At 46.1% G+C, this 16614-nt stretch overlaps 1 protein-coding gene across 1 annotated transcript in view; it reads right to left on the reverse strand.

Moving 5' to 3' along the window:
• Positions 1-11647, reverse strand: part of PAPPA (pappalysin 1) — a 234249-nt gene extending 222602 nt beyond the window's left edge. Inside the window, exon 1 of the mRNA XM_041004621.1 lies at positions 11223-11647. Coding sequence (XP_040860555.1) covers positions 11223-11643 — 421 coding nt within the window. The 5' untranslated portion in view covers positions 11644-11647. The remainder of the gene's footprint in view (positions 1-11222) is intronic.
• Positions 11648-16614: the final 4967 nt, after the last annotated feature.

The raw sequence follows: 16614 nt of genomic DNA on the forward strand, positions 1-16614 counted from the left end.
TGTGCTGGGCATGGGGAAATTGAGGTAAATATGACTGTAAATAACACAGTTAAGCATGATGAAGAATTCCAGGTGTTTTGACATAAACATGGAGAAGGTTCAGTGGAGAAAGTTCAGTGGAGAAAGATGGACAAGTGAGCTGGAAAACATGGCACACTTTAGGAACCCATGCAGGGCTTTGCAGGGGAGGGGTGCCTTGAGCAGAATCCTGAAGAGAAACACAAACACTCTGGGAGGTGGTCTACGGAATCTGAGAGAGAAATCAAGCAAAGGAAGTGATAGTTTCAAAGTCTTTAAAACTTTAAAAAATGATGTTTACAAAGATGTGAATGAAGATGCTAATGAAGACTCGTTAGCCGGGGTGATACAGTCAAGTTTGCACTTTAGGAGGATCTGACTCTGGAATTAGAAGATAGGTTTAAGGAGATGCAGGTGTGACGTTGAGATACATAGCCATTACAATGGTAGAAAATCTCAGAACAAGATACGAAAGGGGTTTAAGCTGAGAAGACAAGAGGTTGGCTACACAACCGTCAAGACAGAAGGGTAGGCAAGAACTAATGATCAACTGAATCCAGTGAGTGACATATAAGGAGTGGATGACAGCATCCATGAAGAAGACCCAGGTAATTTTAGGGGAAAGATGGTTCTGTCTGGAAAGTGTTGTGTTTATTTGTATATGTTGACATTTCCAGTGAGCATCTGATTAGACCCATGAGTCTAGAGATAAATGACTGTCATGAGAAGAGAGGTGGTGATTGATGTATGGGAAAAGCTTCAAAGTGGACAAATGGCCTGGGTCACCTGCTGTGCTCACTGATTTGGGCAAGCCACTTTCTTCATCAATGCTTTGTCCTCTTCTGTGGAATGAAGAGTTCAGATGAGTCTTTCCAATCTTCCCATACCAGGTGCAGAATGTACTCAACTGTTATGTTTTCTGCCTGTATCACGTGCATCTGTTAAAGCGGGCTGCTCTGTGCCTGTTAGCAAACTTTTTGCTATTCTCTCATCCCAGAGATATACCACGACATGAACTTTAATGTCATTTTAAAAACCCTCTGTACTAAAACACTTGCTCTCATCCTTCTCAGTTACCCTTCACACTCAGAAAGCAACAGGAACTAAGACGAGAAAAATGAATGATAGATACAGAGACCATCAGTCTTGTAAAGGAAGAAGGCTGGAACAACCTTCTGGATTTACAAATGAACTGCATTGAATTGCATGCTCATTTATCCCAAGCTGTGACTTCCCACATTTTCTGCCTCTGTTTTCTCCTCATAGGCTGGAACCTGGGACCATACAAAGCTTTCTAAAATTAAAATAGGGCAACATCTACTCCTCTAGATTATATGGGCTATACGTTTGTGACAAATAAGCACATTTTCTTTTTTCTTCTCTGGAAAGAAACACATTTTCTTTCTCTTCTTTGAAGAAAATTTAACTGGCCAAGAAAACGTGGTGGATATGTGAAATAGAAAAGGAGAAGGCATGGGCTCTGGATGACAGGATGCAAGATGAGCTTCAGGGATCACAGAGCTTAAAAAGTTTTACAGGCAAAACAGGCCACAGAAACAGAGTTTCAATATTTTAATTTATGAAGTGATATTATAAAGATGGTAAGATTCAGAACACAATGGCCTATTATGGTGTACAGAAATCTATCTGCAATGGCATTTTAAAGTCAGATATGAAGTTTGAGCATTGTAAGAACTAGCACAGTGAGGGTCAACTGGAATGTCATTTAATGAGATTTTTGATACTGATGCAATCTCTAATTGGCTATCTTATTAATCAAATGACTTCTAGTCATTAGGAATTAACAATATTCCCCAAATAATGTCTTTGGATAGTCTCTGGCTGATATTCTGCTGCTGTTTTCTTGCTTTTGCTTTTTACTCAATTTCAAAGGTAGGACATTCCTCCCCTCCTTAATGTACACACAGCTGTTTCACTTCCCAAATCCCTGCAACACTTGGGCTGAATCAGGGCAAAGCTAGGAACCTGGGACTCCATCGTTTGAGTGGCAAGGACCCGAGTACTTGATCTATCATGGCTGCCTCCCAGGGTGCACATCAGCAGGAAGTTGGATGGGAAGTAGAAGATCCAGGATTTGAACCAGGAGCTTCACTAAGAGAAGTAGGCATTCCAAGTGACAACTGCTCTAGTAAACCTTTTTCACTGCAATTTTACTTTGTGCGCAGTCGTTGAAGTCTGTATGTCAATAGAAATGCCAGCTTCTAAGTTATTATCAGCCAATGCTACTTTATCAAGAAGGAGAGCCACATCTTTTTCCCAAGTATGTGATACTGGGGGGAGAAAGCAGAAAGTGTATAGGCATTTGGCCCCTGAAGGTGACAGGCACAGGCACCACCTAGTGGAGAAAAATGAACCAAAAAGTGAAGAAAACTGCAACCATTGCCAACTTTGCAATTTTCCTTTAGGACTATTATGAATAGGGTGTCAGAATTCTAGGAGCTCTCTGCTCATGGGCTCACTCAGGTCAAGGTTAGATAAACCTCTTTTTTTTTTTTTTCAGACAGATAAAGTAGCTTGCCCCAAATCACACACTAAGCGAATAATTGCACTGGTCTGAACAGACACCAGGTAGGACAGAGTGAACTGTTTGGCTTCCGTTATACCAGGCCTCCTCCAGACAGACCCAGGTGTGCCCTCGGGACTCTTCCTTTACACTACCTCTTATGGCAACCACCATAACCACCCAATTCAAGTTTTCCTTGTCCTGTATGCCTACCGTCCACAGTGTTCCTCAACTCTGTTCTCGACCTTCTTTCTCATATCCATTCACCATTTGCTACATCTGACACATGTGCTTTTTTTGTGCAAACTCTATCTCTTCCCCTCCCTTGCCCCAAGCCAAGAATATAAGGTCCCTGAGGGCAGGAGTGTTTTCTCTCTTCTGTTCTCTGCTCTGTATTCAGGGTCCAAAACTATACCTGGTACTTGAGCAGAACTTAAAAAAAAAAATCTTTTCAAGTACTTGGGTAAGGAAAGGACAAATTTTACCTTACCCTTCATTTGAGTTTACTTTTTAAAATGTTAAGTGAGAAGTCTTCCCTAAGCAGTGAGAGAGCAAAAGGCATTTTCTTGCTTTGCCAAAGAAGGCAAGCATTTCCTAGTTCCAGTTATCAGGAGAATCAGAAATTTTGTGGGGCAAGGGCCAGATACACGTATCACTGATGTGAGTTTATCCTTGTTGGGCTACCCGTGATCTTGATCCCATTACTAAGCATTTTATACACAGAGGCCCAGTTAATCTTCAAACAGTCCTAGGAGATAAGTGCTGGTGTTACACACACTTTGCAGAGGGAAAAGTGGATATTTAAGTTGTCCAACTCATGAAACTTGCAGATATGACACTCAGTCTATTTGCTGAATGCCATGATCAAGAACCGTCACGTGAGCTCAGTGAGCTTCTGCAGACCACTCTTCCTGAACTCTAAAATGTTCTGGATGATGTCCTGGACAATTCGAAATGGAGAGAACTACAGTTTAAAAAAAAAAAAACCATACAAACATCTATGGGTATGTGTGGGCATGTAAAGGGAATTTCTTTTTTCTATTCAAAAACTTCTCACTGCAAGGCTCCATTTACTCATGTTATGGACTCTGCCAAGGTCTTTCCTTTTTGTTTTCCCTCCCCTCAAGCTTTCAATAGGAATGCAAGTGCACCCACAGGCAGGGAAAGGGGTCTGCTAATGTCCGAAGCTTAGACTGCAACTTGACCTTCAGTTTATCTTCATGTGACCTTGGGAGGTACCTGTTCATCTTCACATTCTAGCATCTTTTTTTGCAAGCTCATCAGCTAACAGAAGATACGGGAGATTTGAAACTTCAACTTCTCCTGTGGTCCCAGGGCCCTTTTAATTTTTTTTTTAACTTTTTATTATGGAAATCTCCAGCTACATGCAAAAGAACTGACAGGAATGTACTGAATCTTATGTTCTCACAACCTTGCTTCAAATACTTTCAGTTTGCTAATCCTCTTTTAACCCCTTTTATCAACTTTCCTTCTGGAGATTTCTTAAAAAAAAAAAAAGAAAAGAAAAAACAATGGAACATGATTTTGCCTACAAATGCCTCAGTATGAATTTCTAAAGGATTAGGAAGTTTAAGAATTAAAACAGACAATGATCCCGTTATCAACACCTAATGAAATTAGCAATAATCTCTTAATGTCCGTCCATGCACATGCAAGCTTTTCACAAGGGAGGAACACAGTCCTTTACTTCTGTAGAATCACACAGTTTAAACAGAACAAGGTAAAGGGATAGCAGTTTTGTCCTCCCAACTTTCCAGAGATTTCCTACTGTTCGGGGGTGCAGGCTGGGAAGTCCCTATTCTGTCCCTGTGCCTCCCTTTGCATCCTTAGAAACCTGGAGCTCCGAGAGGAGCAAAGTAAGCTATCAAGGTTATACAGCAGTAAGCGGCAGGATTTGGCAGACTTGTGAAGTCCCCACATCAAAGGACTCCAGTGAGGTCAGAAGCATGAAAAGGTTTGCTAACTCCATCACTAGTCATCATCTCAGTGTGAATGATGATAATAAAGACACCTTTCCAGGAATGACCTTGATTGCCAAACCCCTTACATTTCTCACCTTCTGGCTTCTCCAAACCATGCTGGCATGTACATTGGATTCTGAAATCAGCCAAATGCTTCCTCTGCCCTTGTCTCATTTGGTCCCTAGGATAACCCATGAGCCAGGACTGAGATCACATCTGAACCTTTTCCCTCAAAGGTGCCAGGTAAAACAGCTCAGAGAAAGAAAATGTAGGATCTGAATTCTGACTGCCTAATGGCCAGTATCAGACTTTTAAACAAACCGAGGAGTCAAATCTTGCAAGCAACTTCTCAGTTGCAGGTGCTAGAATCAGAGGTGAGCATTTCCGATATGGGGACATCGAAGGAAAGGGGACTAAAATGCACAGAAAAGGATGCTACAAAAAGGTAAGTGGTGCCTGCTGGACACACAGGCCCTAGACTGCATACAACCTGCCCTCTGGGGGGGTCACCTAACTGGTACATCTAGGGATGATCTGTATTTCTCATTACAGATGGTTTTAGTCAATGATGTTTCAGAGGAAGCTCAAGAAAAGGAATTCTGAAATAGCAGAACACTGATCTACCTATAGGAATAGCCCAAGGAGGACCCAGCACAATGACTTGTGGCTAAGTCCTTGCTTTGTACAAGTTGGGATCCTACATGGGTGCCAGCTCAAGTCCTGTCTGCTCCACCCCCATCCAACTCCCTGTTGTGCCCTGGGAAAGCAATAGAGGACAGCCCAAAGCCTTGGGATCCTGCACCCATCTGGGAGACCTAGAAGAAGTGCCTGGTTCTGGCTTTGGATCAACTCAGCTCCAGCCACTGTGGTTGTTTGGAGGGTGAACCAATGGATGGAAGATCTTTTTCTCTGTCTCTCCTCTTTGCAAATGTGTCTTTTTAATTAAAATAAATAAATCTTTCAAAATATAGGAATAGTCCATGGCAAATCAATGAGTGACTCAGATCTGAGCCCCCTTTCATCAGAGAAACTCCTTCCCCAGTGACCTGAATGGTTCAGCTGAAATCAGGAGTACACAACTGAATGTGCTATTCCCTTAATGGAGTGTCCACACTTCAAAGGAGGCATCAAAAGAAGAAGACAGGGCTTCTGGCACAGGAATGATTCTGAAAAATAGCAACGTCAGGGCGCTTGGCACCCGGGGTGAGGATGAGCAGTGGAGCTCAGGACGGAAGAGGGGTTTCTCCTGTGTCTGTGTGCTCAGAGTTGGGACAGTGGATTTTTAAAATTTTCTTTAATTTTTTTTTTAATGGAGGCCCAGTCAGAAATGTTGCTTTTCCTTTGTGTTACAAGGGGATGTCAGGCTGGGTCAGTGATTGTCCCCACTGGTAGCCCTCCAACACCACCTAAAAAGGTTTTGAAAAACACTGTGACCGGGTTAACCTCAGGCTCATGACATCAAACTCCCTGGGGTGTATCTTTGGGGGGAATGGTGTTTAGAAAGCTTGAAATTCCAAGTGCAACCAAGAATGGGAACCGCTAGACCAGATGAGCTCTCAAGCCCCTATGAGAGAGGGTAGTTCAGGAACGACGTTTAATTCTTCGTGACCTTGGTCCTCAGTTTCCCTACTGTACAGTGAGCTGCTTAACCTAGGTCACTATCAAGTCCACACTCAGGGTGACAGAGAACCACCCACACTTCCAAACTAAACACCTGTGGTTCCTGTGCCTTCTGTTGTACAAAGGATAAAAGAAATACTCTCACAGGTTCCACAGCCTCTCTCAGCTTTTATTTGCCTCCTGGATGATAGCTCAGAGGAAATGGAGACTTTGGAGGACACCTGAGGGAGGAGCAAGAGATGTGTGACAACATATCTGGAACCACTACTTGGCTCCATTCCTAGGGGGGCATATGCCTCATCAATGCAAACTGGCTTACCTGCTTATAGGTCTTTTACTGGTTCTTGAACTTCTTTGGCTCCTACTATCACGAGATTATCCCATCAGGTTTAAATGAGAGGGAGAGAGAGAACGAGAGAGAGAGTGAGAGAGATGAGAGAGAGAGAGAGAGAAGTGAAAGGAAGAATTTGAAGGCATCTAAAGCACAGTGTTATAGTTCAAAAGAAGAAATAAAATCTCAAATACACAAAACAGGCCTCACTATCACAGGGCCAAGCCTACAAACTGACAAATGGAGATGTGGCTACTTTTAGACATAGCTACCCTTGACTGAGTCCCTCCTAGGACCTGGTACTGTGAAAGATGCTATTCGCATGTCTGTTTCATGGGACTATCCTGATACTGTTGCAACCATTTTGCAAAAAGAAATCCAAGGGACAGAGAGACAAAGTGAGTGGCTTGACTACAATCACATAGCAAGAACTGTTAAGAACTTCCAACTGTCCTTACGTCGCTAATTTGATGGGAAAAGAAAAACAGACATAGTAGGTGCAATCCAGGCTCCAGAAAAGATTTACACCCTTCCCTTGCCCTCTTTAATCTGCGGGTGTATGGTCAGTACGTAGAGCTACAAAGGAACAGGCAAGACCTGCATCGGGATTAAGGAGGGAAAATGAGTCATTGCCTCTTTCCTAAGGGACTGCCGACAGAGGTAACAGACACGTGGGACTCCAGTTCACATCTGGATTCTGTCTAGTTGAGGACCTGTGGGACTTTGGGCCAGGTCATTAAACACTATGTAAGATTCCAATTCTTATTTTATCAAGTAAGAATAAGGATGCCCCTCTCCCAGAACTGTTACACACACACACAAGAGGCAAGCACCTAAAACCGTGCTGGACATTTTGGGAGCACCCAGGGAATTGATTTCTATTCTACTTTGTGTCTTCAGAATAAGTCATGAAGATCATTGGAAAATCACATGTCATAACAATAGTGAAGTTTGTTGAGCACTTACTACGTACCAACTTGCAGTTTCAAGTTCTTACTTAAGCTCTACACTACTCCACACAATAGGTTCTGTGCCATTCTCATTTTGTAGATGAGGAGACTGAAGCCAAAAGGAACGAGTTAGCTCTAACGAAGCACAGGTGGGATAATGGATGTTAGCAGAGAGCCAGGTAAATATATGGACTCCTGACAACCAACCCAGCCTTCCCTGTTACAGAATTCGTGAATTGGGGAAAAGGTGGGCAATATTTTTAGGGGATTGAGAGGGTGGTGGAAAGCGGGGCTGCAGAAAAGAACTAAAAGAGGACTTTTAGGAGCAACTAGCAAACTCAATCCGGTGGCACATTTACAAAAAGGGGGAGGGGGAAGGCCAGCAGGCCAAGGTGCCACACAGGAGTGATGTCAATCCCTTTCTGCTGAGCAGACTAAGAATCACTAGGGAAGGAGAGTGGAGACTGGATAGAAGGAGGGCAAGACTTGTGGGGTCTGCATTTCACTTATCTAACAGGTCAAGAGAAACTTTAACAAGATTAACTGCTGCTCTGGGACTCTGCTCAATGGAGCAAATTGAGTCTATTGTTTTCTTTTTCTTTCTTTCAAACCGTGGGGGTAGAGCAGGAGACTGGGATGAAGGGCAGAGGTCTGGATCCTGCCTGGTGTGCTGCAAAAGCGCAGGGATGTGTCAGGCTCAGCCCCCTCTCTCCACCCATTTCCCAGACTTGAAACGGAGCCCACTGTGCTATCCAGGGGAGCTGCAGGCTGTGTCAGGATGATGGTGGGTGTGCGTGGGGGGAGAGGTGATGGTGTTTATGAGACACTTTTTTTCCTGAGATGCCGGTGGGGGGGGGGCAGGGTTGGAAGGCAGGATGCCAGGAAGAATATCCCAGTTGATGCTGAGGACCGCGTCAGCCAGCACGCGCTCCTACCTCTGTGTCTCTTTCTCCCAGCTGGGCAGAGGGAAGAACAGCCTTCCGGATAACCCTAAAGCCTATAGAGCATCCATCGTTGGTGGGCCCTCCAGAGAATACCACCTTCAGGCCTTTTATAACTCTGACTTTGTTTCTGCCTGCATAAGCATTTCCTTTTTTTTTTTTTAATTTAGTAATGCATTTTTTTTTTCTTTGCCTTTCACAAAAATAAAAGGCATGTTTTCCAAGCTTCAGAAGTGAACTATTCCTTCACTCCTTCCCTCTGTCTCTCCCAGCGCCTGTCTGAACTGGTGTCAGTGAAGTTTGAACCTGGCAGAAATAGCACTCCGGGCGGATCTGGGAGCACAGCCCGCCTACCAGGAGCAGCAAGGCCTGCCTCTGCCAGACGACAGACCCGGTTAACAGCACCGTAAAATTAGACCTTTACGAAACCCAATTGAATCCTGCAGCAAAGAATGATGTAAGGCAGCCTGGCCCTACAGCAAGGCAGCAGCCCTCTGCCTGAAATAGCAGTGCGGTCCCTGCTGAGCGATGACTGCTTTCCAGACAGGTGACCAGGGATTCCTAGGAAAGTGGCGACGCCCAGCCAGAGGAAAGCCAGCAGAGGTCAGGCAGCAAACTGGGCACCTGAGGTCGCAGCAGCAGAAGGATGAGCCTGGGCAGCGGATCTGTGGCAATGCCCTTCTTGTCTAGTTCTGCCTCTCCCCGCCCTAACTTACACGAAAGAGGGAGCTGAGAAAGTATTCTGCAAAGGACCTCTGTTTGTTTGCTTTTTAATTCAAGGAGAAGCAGGTTCTTTTTAGTCCAACAGTCTGGACCGCGCGGGTAGGATACTGCAGAATGAGTCTTTTCTGGCTCAGTGCCAGGTGTTTACACACCGCCAAATCTGGCTCCGACTCAACTAGAGAGGGGGAAAAAAAATCCACAATCCACTTGAGTCCTCCAGAGAAAAGCTCCTGGCTTTCTGGTGCTACACGACAGCAGTGCCTTCCCCCTACCCCTCGTTTTCAGAGGAATGCTATTTCCACACATAAAATGGACCAGGCATTTTATACAAGCAATCATAACCTAACGTCCCCCATCCAATTACAGTATTTTACTGCAACAATCTTTGTGCGCTGAGTGAGTGCTCAGCAGAGCGCTTGTGAAGAGGCTCCGCGTCTGAATTACAGACACTTGGAAAGCAGTCTCTTGTGGAATTCCAGGAGTTGCACGGATATGTGTTTTTAAAAGCACGGCTGCCTTTTCATTGATGGTGCTCGCTCAGCTCCAGGCTGTCTTTTTTTTTTTTTTTTATTGGAGGGGAAGCCCTCTACAACAGGCACAGACCAGGCAAACCTATCCCCCCCCCCCCCTTTTTTTTCTCCCCCGGTATCATCTCCAAGCAACAGACGGTGCTTTCACATGTTCGGAAAGAGAAGATACCACAGCCCTGAATTAACACCCACCATCACTACTATTTTGAATAGTGTCTCCTCTGCTCCTCTCCTCCGTGTGAGTAGGGCTTGGGAGCTAAAAGTGAATGGGCTCCTTTCCCTCCTCCGTCCCCCGGGGGGAAAAAAGGAAAAATAGCACGCAATGACGTCAGCCGTGTGTGTGCATGTGGTTGGGGAGGGAGTCGCTCTCCCGCTCTCCCGGGGTAGCTGGCAAGTGGGGGCTTGGGCAGACATATTCTTGGTATGGCAGCAAGTCTAGTGTCCCAGAGTGGACCTCAGGTAAACAGGACAAACAGCGCAAGACTCGTGGAAGTTCAAGGCGAGGGGCGGTGGAGAATGGGGGGAGGGAAGGGAGAAGTGGCGCCGTCTGAAGAGCAGCAAGCTTCCCTTCGAAGAACTTGTGTGTAAGGGGGTGGGATCGCAAAACGCCTTGCACGTTCCCTGGCTGCAGCCAAGGGGGGAACCCCTGCTCTCTTTAAGACGTCTCAGAACAAGGCAAATCTGTTTGTGCAGGAAGGGAATCTCCCAGACCACAGAGGCAAAACTTTCCTTCTTTCCGCTAGCGCCACAACCTCCCCTACACCCCCAATTTTGGCGAAGGCATTTCCAAAGGATCCTTGAGAGGGGGGCAAGGATGGGGGGAGCATTTCAAAAGCTTGCGACTCTTGCACAGTGTCCACTTTCACCAGGGGTTAACTGAGGTGGAAGCGCGAAAAGGGGGAGCAGGCGAGAGATAGTAGGGAGAACGCAAATTCACTCCGGACTCGTGTAAGTCCCAAACGAGAGATGCGCCCTGTTTCGAAGGAGATCCTAGGGAAGGCTGGCGGGGTTTGAGTTAGGGAGGTCTTCCTCCGGCCCCGAGTGACAAGTACCAGGCTTTGTAAAAAGCGAGGACGAGATGGGGTGAATCCCAGAGGCAAGCTTCTACCAGGGAGCAACTTAAGGACACTCCGATGACTTCTATGTTCATTCATGGCAACAGCCGTGTCCTCGATGGTTTTCAGGCCAACGGGGCAAACTGAAAGATGTGTGATCCACATAGAAAACTCAAGGAGGGGAGCGGTCCTCCAGCCTCCTCACTCACGTTTGTATTCCAATCCGGTCCTCTTTCCCTCCCTCCCCAAGGGAGTCGGTAAGTCCGACCTTCCACCTCCTCGAGAGGGAGCAGCGCTCCTTGTACCTGGCTCGTTCACTGAGGGTCTCTTCCACCAGGAGGGCGCCTCGTGCTCCTCTCGGGGACCAGGCAGCGACACCTTCCCAGCGCGCCCATTCCGCAGATGGGGCAAAGTGAGGTTCGCAGTTTGCCGTGGGTGTCCGCGCGCCTAGCGCGCGCGGGGCAGCTCCCGCGCAGACATGCCCGCAAGCCCCCGCCCGCCCGCTCTCCGCATCCGAGCACCCGCGCGCCCTGGGCGCCCTCGCCTACCTGTGATCACCGCCGGGGACCTCTGGCCCCCCTCCGCTCGCAGCCACACTTCCAGCGTGAACGCGTCCCGGGGCAGCTCGAGGTCGGCCCGCAGGCGCAGCTGCTCGCTTCGCCCGCTGAAATAGAGCGCCCTGCTCGGCGGCGGCGGGCTCGGCTCCTCCGCGGCGCCCCTCGCCTCCCGCTGCTGCCGCCGCCGGGGGACGCGCACAGCTTCCCAGGCACCGCCCGGCGGCGGCGGCGGCGGCGGAGAGGCGCGGCGGCCGCGGGCCGGCCGGGTGGCGCAGGTGGCCGGGCCGGCGGCGGGGCGCTGGGGGCGGCCGGCCCGCGGGTCTCTCCGGGCCCGGCGGGGGCGCTCGGCCAGCCCGCAGCCCAGCGCGGCGCTTAGCAGCCCCAGGCGCAGCACCCAACTCCAGAGCCGCATGTCCGACGGTCCCCCCCGCCCCCCCTTCGCCCCTGCACCGCCGCCCGGAGCTGCCAGCTTTGGGAGCCTCGGCGCCTCGACTTTTCTTCGCTTCTTCACCCTTCTTGGGCGAGCCCCCCTTTCCACTTGCTTTTTTTCTTTTTTCTTTCTCGCTTTCCTCCTCAAGGTGTTTGCTTCACTGCCCCCACCTTTGCAAAATACAGTCCAACTCCTCCCGGTTGGCGAGTTATTTCCCTCCTCGCTCCTTTATCTGCCTTGCTCCCCACCTCTAACAGCTGGTCGCCTTCCTCCTTGGTTTATTTCATTTTATTTTATATGATTTCTCGCTCTTACAAAAAGAGAAAAAAGCTCTTCTAAGACACTGATCCGCTCAATTCCCGCCCCCCAAAGATGCTCTAATTTATTTATTTTTTGCGTCCTTTATAACACAAGCCACAGCCCCCTTCTTGCCCCCCCCGTCCCCCTCCCCTCCCTCCTTCTTCACAAAATGAAAGGAAAGAGGGGAAAAAAAAATCCCTCAGAAGATGAGTAAACAAGCGTATGCTAATCCGCTCCCGAGCGCTCCACCTTCCCAATTGAATGAGTCCCTGTTAAAACTGCGCGGATCATGACTAATCAATCAGTTTGGAGAGGCCGAGCTGCCCCAGCCTTCCTCCACTTCACCGCTTGCCTCCTAGCCTCTGCTCCGCTTCTCCACCGCCTCCCCCCCTTCTTTTTAAGAAGACAATCTTAAAGTAACAATTTAATGAAATTCTGTACACACCCCCTTACGGTCCTCCCAGCTCTCCTCATTGCTGCTCAAAACACACATTCCTGTTCTTGTTTTGTTTGCTTTTTTTTTTTTTTTTGCTCCAAGTACTTCACCGTCACCTTCCCTCCCATACACACACCTCGTGTGTACCTCCGTGTGCGTGTGTGTGTGTTCCTCTTCTCCTGGTGGGAGAACAGCCCCCCTCTTCCCGCAGGGTCCCCTTTGCACTTTGCTGGTAAGCCTCGTTCTTTTCTAGAGCCCGTAAGAATCCTGGAACTTCACTCTTGGAGCTCTCGCTCCCTTCTTTTCTCTCTTTCCCCCACTCTGTCTCCTTCCCCTCCCTTGTCTTCTCCCTTTCCCTTCTCTGCCTCTTGTCTCCTCTTTCCCTCCTCCTCTTTCTCCTCTCAAGGTTTGTCTGTTCTGTCTTCGTTTCTCCTTCTCAGAATTGCCTTAAAGTTATGCAATGCTGAGGGTTCCTTCCTTGTGCCCCCAGGACTGCTGCCTCCAGCTAACCCAAATGCTGTCTGCAAAGGAGTCCTGGAAACAGCGGAAGAAAATAAAGAAAAGGCATTTCCAGGGCATGCGTCTTCTTTGAGGGCTGTAGACCTAGCAAAACTGGGTCTCTGTATTTCCCCGAATGCGCTTGAAGATATTCTATGGTGTGCTAGAAATTGCTTTAATAAATGACATGAGAAAAATGTCATATTGCTCACATGTCTCAGTCTAAGCAACTGAGGTCCTCTGACATTGTTTATCTCATTACTGCTTTTTGTAGATCTGTTTTGAACAGGGACATGTATGTACTGTATTTTTCCCCCCCATCTTTTTCCCCCTTTTTATAGAACTCAAAAGCTCCCCCTTATGGCAAAACAGTTCTTCTGTTTTCCCCTTCCAAGTATTTAATAAGTCAAAATGCATTAGCAGCGGTAGATTACCAGTTATTAGTTCAAATAATGTAGTGAGGTCTCCGTGTGCATAGTGGACTGGATGTCGGAGCTGATGAAACTGTTATTGTTAACTTGCAATGTTCCCGCGTGCTCCAGATCCTTCTTGAGTGCTGGGGTCATTGCTGGGTGCTTCAGGGAGAGGGACTTTTCCAGTGGAGAATGTGGGGTGATGAAAGCGCTGTGAAGATTTGCAGAATAAGCAAATCTGTGAAAATAATACAGTGGTTTGTCCAGCTTATAGAGTCCTGCTCAAAATGAGAAAGCCCAGATTCAGATGTTCCTGCTTTGGAAAGGACTTCCCAAAGAATCTCTGACCAAGAATGTCTACACTCAGTGATTCCTGCTACAAAATTAAAAAAGAAAAAAATCAGTGTATCCTAAATCCGGTAGAAGGGACAATTTGCATGCATAATGCCATGGATAAGGAATTAGTCTAAGCAAATCTTTCCCTTTCTGAAAAACCAAGTCACCTATAAAAGTCTGGAGCGGGCCATTCAAAAAAGAGTGCTGTGTTGCGCCACATACATGATATCATTCGAAGTTCTTCCCTCTGTTTCCTCAGTTAAAGTTGGCAAAAATCTATTGGTTCATTTCAGTTACAGGAATCAGGTATCTGGACCTCTGTATCTTGGGGAGCTTTTAAGTGATTGCATGAAACAATTTTAATGGATTAGTTTATTTGGAAGGCAGAGAGAGAGAGAAAGAGAGAGAGAGAGAGAGAGGCCTAGATATTGCATCTTCTGGTTTTCTTCTGAAATGCCCACAGTGGGAACAGGAAACTCAGACTGCATTTGCTACAGGTGTGGAAGGGACCCAACTACTTAAGCTGTCACCTGCTGCTCTCCTAGGGTACACATTAGCAGAAAGTTGGAATCTAGAGCAGAGATGGGACTCAAATCCAGTCACTGTGATACGCGGTCCCAAGTGGTGCGTTTTCCTCACACCAAAAACCTATATTTTCCATGTTTTTGAAATGTATCTTGGATAATTGAGATTTTTTCAGCTGTACTACGGGGAATTTGAACACGGGTTCTCCCAGCCATTCTGACACATACCACCAGTCCATTTGCTACTCTCCCTTCAACTTATTTTCCTTTAAAATGGGTGGTAGTATCCACTTCACAAATTTATTTTGAGAAAGAAACATTCCCAAGGGTCCACTACTTTGTAAATACTTTGACATAAATATCACTTAATCTACTGTTGTCAATTACAAAAATACTCTTTAGGCTTGTTAAAGAAAAATTAAAGAAAAACAAAGTACACTTTAAGCTTGTTAAAGAAAAATTAAACTTGGGGAGCTAGTTGTTTCCCCTGTCAGGTAAGAAAAGGAAGGGACCAAGTATCCTTCAGCTTCTTGGTTTTAGTTTCTAAATGCATTGGAAGCCTTTGGCAAAGCATCTTTTCCATCTGTTAATTGATCATGGAAATACTGTTCTGTCCCCTCTCTCCTGGAAAGTATTCTTTTGTAAAGAATTAAGTGTGATCGACTCGTATCTTTTTTTGTCAAGATTTGTTTATTTTTATTGGAAAGTCAGATATACAGAGAGGAGAGACAGAGAGGAAGATCTTCTATCCTACGATTCATTCCTCAAGTGACCGCAGTGGCAGGAGCTGTGCTGATCTGAAGTCAGGAGCCCAGAGCTTCTGAAAGCCAGGAGCTAGGAGCCTCTGCTGCTTTCTCAGGTCAAAGAAGGGAGGTGGATGGCAAGTGGAGCAACCAGGACATGAACCAGTGACCATATGGGATCTTGGCACTTGCAGATGGAGGATTGGTCTGTTAAGCCACTGGCTGGCCCTGGAAAGTACTGTTAATCCTTATGCATGCACATGTGTATTGCTTTGTATTTGTTTATGTGCATGGAATTATGTGAGCTGTAGCCATCTGGCTCACCCATCCTAGTTATTCAAGCATGATCTTATGTTTTTACATCTAACACAGTGATATAACATGTGCTGCCGTCTTGTACTCCATCGTGTGATCTTTCACGAATTGTTTACCTCTCTTTGTCCTTAAATTATGTATTATTTGTGTATGAGAGAGAGAGAGAGAGAGAGAGAGAGAGGATTTTTGTCCTCAGAACTACTTTTGCTCTCTGTCACTTCTGTAGTATATGCTGTTTCAACATTCATTTTATTTGGTCATATCTGAAAGGGAAGCATTTTGCCAGACAGAGTGTAAGGGTCTAGCATAATTTAGTAAAGAAAGATCAAAGTAGAGTTCTAAAGAATTGATTTCAAAAAGATGGTTCAAAGTACATGTTTCAGAGTCATCCTGACCTGGGTTCCCATGACATTCGGCAAACTGCTTAATTTTTCTGAGTCTGTGACTTTAACACTGAATTGTCACAAGGATTAAATTAATGTGTTACATGATATAGTAGGTGTTCAATAAATGAGCCTCCTTTCCTCAGTTCCAGAAATGTAAATTGTATGGTTCTCTATTCCCTCCCCCCCCAGAGGCAGAGTCCAAATTACTTTTACTCAGAGTTACACAGATCATTCTTAGCCTTCCCAGAACAGTCATTGTCTGTCTGAACTCCATGAGATAAAATCATGCCCTATTCTCCGTGTCTGTTTATCTCTGTCCTCCTAGATCAGAACCTTCAGGGGAGAGGGTCTTCAAGGCCATTTGCTCAGAAAAACTTCCACTAACTGTCATCTTGTTCCCACCAGCATGAGGGGCTTCCTCCAGTGGGCTCTCACTGAAGTTACTCTTAAGTTGGAGCACTACATCCCCAGAGCAAGCAATCACTTAATGATGTAGCTGCCCAAATCCCCCTCCCACCAGGACAGAAGCCCTGTCACATTCATATTTGTGCTTCCCATGTGTGCAGTGCAGTGCTTCTATCTGTCTATCTTATGGTCCATAACTATATGTGTGTGTATACACATATATATGTACATCAAAATAAATAAATAAATATTTTATCGTTCATAACTTCTACTGAATTCAAATATTTCATTTTATACTTCTTAAGTTTGTGATGGTACCGACCACTATGCCATGGTTGTTTAAGACTCTTATCAAATACTATTTAATGTGTTTGTTTCCTTAGCCCTGACTCCCTTGGATGATGGATCTGTGGATGTTCTTTCTGACTTAGTGCAGTTCACTGGCTACTTACACATGTGTTCCTAGAAGGGATGTGGATTTCAGAATACAATACATTAAATTCAAGTTCTATCCTTTCTAAAAGAAGTTATTATTGAACATGCACTTGTTTTCCAGGTACTATTTTAGTACATTCTATTGGAATAATCCCAGAGAAC

The sequence above is a fragment of the Ochotona curzoniae genome, unplaced genomic scaffold (assembly GCF_017591425.1).
Source record: "Ochotona curzoniae isolate NIBS_2020 unplaced genomic scaffold, NIBS_Ocur_1.0 scaffold_3208, whole genome shotgun sequence".
NCBI classification, from domain to species: domain Eukaryota; kingdom Metazoa; phylum Chordata; class Mammalia; order Lagomorpha; family Ochotonidae; genus Ochotona; species Ochotona curzoniae.